The sequence below is a fragment of the Rhododendron vialii genome, chromosome 13a (assembly GCF_030253575.1).
Source record: "Rhododendron vialii isolate Sample 1 chromosome 13a, ASM3025357v1".
Classification (NCBI taxonomy): domain Eukaryota; kingdom Viridiplantae; phylum Streptophyta; class Magnoliopsida; order Ericales; family Ericaceae; genus Rhododendron; species Rhododendron vialii.
In genome coordinates, this window is record NC_080569.1 from 30580841 (window position 1) to 30586732 (window position 5892).

Here is a 5892-nt window from a genome sequence, read left to right on the forward strand (position 1 = left end):
GTGACGTAATTTGCAGATTGACATATGTGGTGATGACTGCGGTTTGGGGTTTGGCTGTTTGATTTGATACCCGATATTACATTGGTACCGGTACGTACCATATCCGGTACAGTATTCAGAATCTTGGTTTGAACCTTTGTCAAATGCGAACACGGTGTCTATCACATGGCTTTCACACCACTTTCTAGGTACTTAGTGTTCTAGAAATGCTATCGAAACCATAACATACATATCAGGTAAAGAGTACCGACTTTGTTAAAAAAACAAAAAAAGCGTACTATGACAAATATCTCGAACATAACATGCCAAAATCTCCCTATTAAAAGTACATAAACCAGAGCATGCCGACAACGTTATGAAAAGAATATAACACATAGCGGGGCCTAAATCAGCGTTTTTAATAACATATGAGACCATAGCGGGGTTTGCAAGACATTGCTCGACAATGTGACGTTTCTTGTTGTGCAAGATCTTCTTCGACTCTGAGCGAATCAGAAACATAGTATGAAGGCAGCACCAGCAGTCTTGGAGCCCAACATTCAGTATCCCAAAACGTACGAGACATGGCAGTGATCCAAGGTCGAGGGTACATTTCTTGGCAATACTCACATCGATCACCATGCAAACCGATTTGGTACAATTTTGTTCTCCTCGGTTGATGTGCTGAAACATTTCCCGTAATGATATTTCCAAATTGATAGATTTGATGGGACACATTTTCTTCATTGTCTGATTGGGAACTCAACGAAATCATGGTGACTTCTGGTAGTTCTTCCATTGGGGCTTTTCCCCGAATCGCCCTGAGCTCTGCTGCTTGTTCTTCATTAATGTCTGATCGGGAACTCATCAAAATCATGGCGGCTTCTGGCAGTTCTTCCATTGGGGCTTTTCCGTGAATTGCCCTAAACTCTGCTTCTTGTTCTTCATTGTATAGAACACAGACTCCAACCTCCTTCACTAGCACACATGGCCCTCCAAACACTGAAACATGGAGTTCATCACCAGCTTCCAATAATTGTTTTCCATACTTCCAATAACTTAACCACATCATATCCTCTCCAGCTTCTCCAACCCCAAAAACCCCCGGACAATAGCTCCAAACCAAACCCTTTGTTTTGTTACTTACGATGGTGTGTTGGTCTCCTTCCCAACGATAATCGAGCGGAGCACATGACAACTCATACACTGAACAGATACTCAAGCCTCGTACTCTGGAATTAGGATTTGAAGGCACAGTAAAATCAACTGATGATCCTCCTAGATTCTTAAAACTGAACCACTCTGGTACATTGCTACCAGGAAGGTAAGCAGAGAATATATGTCTTTCATGACATCCCTGTACCACAAAATGAAAATTGAAGAATCAACCCCCGCATATATGCATGAGAAATTTGTCAATGCCGGGTGGGCACGGCCACGTGGTGCCCGAGCACGCATTTCGGCTGTCCAAACGTGTTTTTGTGTACAAATAAACTGCCCCACGTGGTGCCCGTGCTTAAGTACTAAAAGTGTTTTTTTCATCATTGAAGGAGTTTTTTTCTGAGAGAGAGAGAGAGAGAGAGAGAGAGAGAGAGAGAGAGAGAGAGAGAGAGAATACCTGGAGGGGAAGCTTCCGTTGGTTCATGCCATACCTTGTCGATATCTTTACATTTTGCTTTCCAATGGACTGCAAGTTCGACAAGCCCAAACGTTGAGTAATCTCAGCTGCAACATTTTCTATGGGTTCTATTTTGAATACGCCCAGCGGCTTATCTACATGGTCACATGTATCCAAACGACCAGAAGTTTTTGAACAGTAAAAGACTTGAACGGTTACTTCCTCCAACAATGGATTATTTCCAGGAATCAACGTGTCTACTTGTGGGAGCCCTTCAAGTTTCCGGAGCCTTGGACAGCCATTTATGTCAAGGACCACGAGCCTGGTAAGACCTCTGATGAAATCTGGGAGGCTGGAAATCTGAGTACGCGCCAGATTTAAATACTCCAACGAGCATAGGTCGCCAAGATCTCTGGGAAAATCATCGTCTGAAAGATTGCAGTCGGCAAGATTTAATTTCACCAAGGACTGTGATAAAGAAGTCCGTGATATTTCTGGACTTTCTCTTGGCTTCAACAGCCAAGGCGGGAAGAAAGATTGCATTGCGTTCACCTCCCCACTGGCCGAGGGAGATTGAGAATCCATACTACCCGTGTTCGTTGGCAATTCGTCAAGATTTGGGCAACCTGAGAGGTTAAGGGATTCCAAATGCTTTAGCTTGCCGATGCTTCTTGGAAGCTTCCTCAGACTTTTACAATCTCTTAAATCCAACGAAACAAGTCTCTCGAGACTTCCAATGGATTCATGAACCTCAACCAAACTTCTACAATCGTGAAGGAATAATCTCTCTAGATTGGGGATTCCTAAAAAGTCGGGAGTTCTGACGAGATTAGGAGAATGGCTTAGATTGAGGGTTTTTAATAACTCTAGAAACTGCAAAAGAAGAAGAAAAAAGACGTGGTTATCAAAGTCTTCAATTCAGTTTCCAATGAAATTTGAAAAGAGAAAAAAAAAAAGAAAAGAAAAGAAAAAAGGAGTGACATACCCTTGTTCCCTCCCACACATTTTTCAAGCTGCTATAGCTCATGTCAAGAGCAGTTAGGTTCTCCAAAGGGAAATCACTAGGTATGGAATTAAGCAGAAATCCATTCCAGCGCAAATATTTTAATCCTTTGGGAAGCATTTTGTAGGGTCCATTGATATGTACACCTTGGAGCTTTAGAAATTTGAGTTTATGCATCCTTCCAAATGCATCAGCTTCAAAAGCTTTTTGATTTAAAGTTTCTGGACCAGTGGCTTCAAGACTAGAGGAAAAGATGTTGAAACCATATCTTTTAAGGGAACGACAAAAATTTGCCAAGAAGGGCTGCCCAAGGAACTCTCCGCAACAACGTTTTCTATTGGCACCAAAGTCCGTGCTACCATTCTCATCTTCCTTGCACAAGCCCATATGGAGTGTAAGACCTTCGACTTTGTCAGTGCCCTGACATAAGAATAAGAAAATGCGAGGGGAGGATGTGTGATTGGAACACTGATTAGTAAATAAACATCCCTAAATAAATCTAAAAAAATATACATATGAAGGGCAAAGATAATTCTTACAGTTTTTCCGCTCAATACAATAAGTGCGTCCTGATTCCAAAGGATGGTACGTTCTCCCAGTGCCTTCGATGACTCTCGATCACGAAGAATTTGTCTTCCCATTTCTTGAAGCAACTGATGCATCTTGAGTAGTTTACTATGTTCATCAATCGATAACAGGCATCTATCCATGAGGGTTTGGATCCCAACCATTGTGTAAAATCCACAACTGTCTAAGATCGTAATTATATTATCGTCCATGAGATATAAGACGTCATTAATAAACAAACAAGCAAGATGGATAAATAGATTCTTGTCGTGGTCGTCCGGCAAAGAGTCATAGCTTATTTTGAGTTTTTCATGGATTTTACCATCAGGAATTGCTTTCAATTTTTGCAGTCGACTTTCCCATACATGTATGCCTTTCCCTGATAGAGAAGCACCTACAACTTTAACTGCTAATGGAAGCCCTCCACAGTAGCTTACTGCCCTTTCGGAGACCTCTCCATAACCATTGTTGGGACAACATTTTCCAAAGGCATGCCAGCTAAAGAGCTCTAATGATTCCTTGTGACTCAGGATTTTAACCCTATGCACCTTATAGAATTCATTAGCCCCAAGCAACTCCTCATGCCTGGTGGTTATGATGATTTTACTACCTCGAAAAAGCCAATCTCGCATTCCAAGTATTGTTCCAAGTATTGCATCGAATTGATCAATTGTGTCCACATCATCAAGAACTACAAAAACTTTTTTGCGAGACATGGCATCTCTAATCTTAGCAGTTCCTTCATCAATACTATTTATTTTTGTTTCTCTTTTCTTCAAAATAGCTGAAAGAAGCTTTCTTTGTAAACCAAGTAAATCATCTTGTGTTTGTGAATTTTCTCTTACATCTGCAAGAAAACAACAGCTGCCTTCGAATTTTGAGGAGATCAAATTATACAGATACTTTGCAATGGTTGTCTTGCCTATACCACCCATTCCACAAATTGCAACTATGCCAAAATTAATTGGCCCATGCCGCTGCCCGTCTTCTAACCAAAGCTGAATGTTTTTGACTCGCGAATCTATTCCAACCAAGTGGGGGAAAATGTCCAACATCGTGCGACTTAGTTTGTCTTCAACCACAGTTACAATTTTTTTGATAAAACTTGCCTCGTTTCTGGAAATTCCGATGAAAAATAAAGTTCAATTAATAAGAATACATGACTTAATAGCTCAAAACAAGAAATTAGCGCATATTACTTTTTCATCTCACACGTATCTACTTACTCGTTTCTGGAAATTCCGATGAAAAATAAAGTTCAATTAATAAGAAACTTAATAGCTCAAAACAAGAAATTAGCGCATATTACTTTTTCATCTCATACGTATCTACTTATTGTTACTAGTATTTAAAAATAAGTAGATACGTGTGAGATGAAAAAGTGATATTGCAAGTTATGCCTAGCTAAAGAAAGAGAGTGGCATGAGTAAATTACCCTTCAGCTTGACTTAAGTCCATCCCGGCTAGACCTGCAACTTCTGCAAGTGCAGCCCTCCATGGTCCAACTTTGTCTTTCAATTCCTCTTTTCGTTCTCCTGTTTCATGACTTGTAAATGCTTCTTTAAAGCTAACATTTTGCTTCCTCACATCACTTGGATCCACATCATAGAAGACAGGGAGTACTTCATGTCGAGAAGTCCTGCGCTTCTTCATGATCATCACTAGCTCATCAAGACACCAGGTCGATGATGCATAGCTCTTTGAGAAGACAATTATTGACATCCTTGACTCTCGGATTGCTCTCTTCAGTTCAAACTTGATCTCTTCTCCTTTTTCTACTTCATCATCATCTCTGAATGTGCGAAATCCGGCAACGTCCAAAGCGTTGTAAAGGTGGCCAGTGAAAGCCTTGCGAGTGTCTTTGCCTCTGAAGCTCAAGAACACATCATACGGATGTCCACAATTCGAAGGAGAGGCTTCTTGGAACACTTCATACGGATGTCGAGAATTCGAAGAAGAGGCTTCTTGGGATTTCATGGTAGAGGAAAGACTCATGATGATCAGGAGTCAAGCACCAAGAGATCGATCGCTGCTCTCTCTGCCTTTGATAAATTTCGGTCTCGGGCGGGTTCGCCGGCTAGTTAGTGCTATTCATAAATTCTATAATAAAATTCCTTCTTAGCCTCCTTTGGAAATTAAGCATGTTGCCTGGATGGAATGAATCTGGGGTAGGCAGTAGGCAGCCCCGATTGCGTCAACCAAACTACCCAGTCTTTGTTTAATTGGAACCTTAATGACCTAATAATCCAATAAGATCAAGATAATCTTGTAAAGTGTGTTTGGCTATGATACAGACAAAATATATTGCTTGGCTGTCTTTTTCGATCTTTTTTAATTGTTTGATTAACTCAACTGCTCAACTTCAATTTTCTCAAGTTACCTTCTTCTTCTTTTTTATCGGCAAATGTTAATTGTTGGAAAGAATATTTCAAATTGGAAACAAAATGACCAAACATAAAACATATATGGGGAAGCCAATGCTACACACTCTAAATGGATTAGTTATGCTCATCCAAAATTTTCTCAGTAACACCAAATATTTTCGTAAGTAGACAAACTGACTCCTGCACATACGTACCTTGCACATCCATTTATTAGGAATGGGAGGGGCTGTAGTGCACCCGCCGCACTATACGATCGATCCGGCCGTCCATCTCGGCACAGATAGCTCAGATTTAATCTGAGCTCCTACAACCCTAGCCGTCCATTGCTGAGATGCACGGCT

At 40.8% G+C, this 5892-nt stretch overlaps 1 protein-coding gene across 1 annotated transcript; it reads right to left on the minus strand.

Annotated features, from left to right (window-relative positions):
• Positions 1–232: 232 nt before the first annotated feature.
• Positions 233–5378, minus strand: LOC131312531 (disease resistance protein RPV1-like). Its single transcript, XM_058340368.1, has 5 exons — positions 4603–5378; positions 3140–4283; positions 2583–3020; positions 1598–2470; positions 233–1336 (listed from the first exon to the last, which is right to left on the minus strand). Exons 1-5 carry the CDS (start codon positions 5160–5162, stop codon positions 398–400), a joined length of 3954 nt encoding a protein of 1317 aa, XP_058196351.1. The 5' UTR covers positions 5163–5378; the 3' UTR covers positions 233–397.
• Between the last annotated feature and the right edge of the window lie 514 nt (positions 5379–5892).

What these genes read in the sequence shown, in the direction of transcription:
- LOC131312531 (XM_058340368.1), bottom strand. Translation starts at nt 5,162, where the DNA reads ATGAGTCTTTCCTCTACCATGAAATCCCAAGAAGCCTCTTCTTCGAAT. An exon ending in ATGTGTGGGAGGGAACAAGG is followed by an intron (nt 2,471 to 2,582) that starts GTATGTCACTCC and finishes CTTCTTTTGCAG; the next exon opens with TTTCTAGAGTTATTAAAAAC. An exon ending in AACGGAAGCTTCCCCTCCAG is followed by an intron (nt 1,337 to 1,597) that starts GTATTCTCTCTC and finishes TTTGTGGTACAG; the next exon opens with GGATGTCATGAAAGACATAT.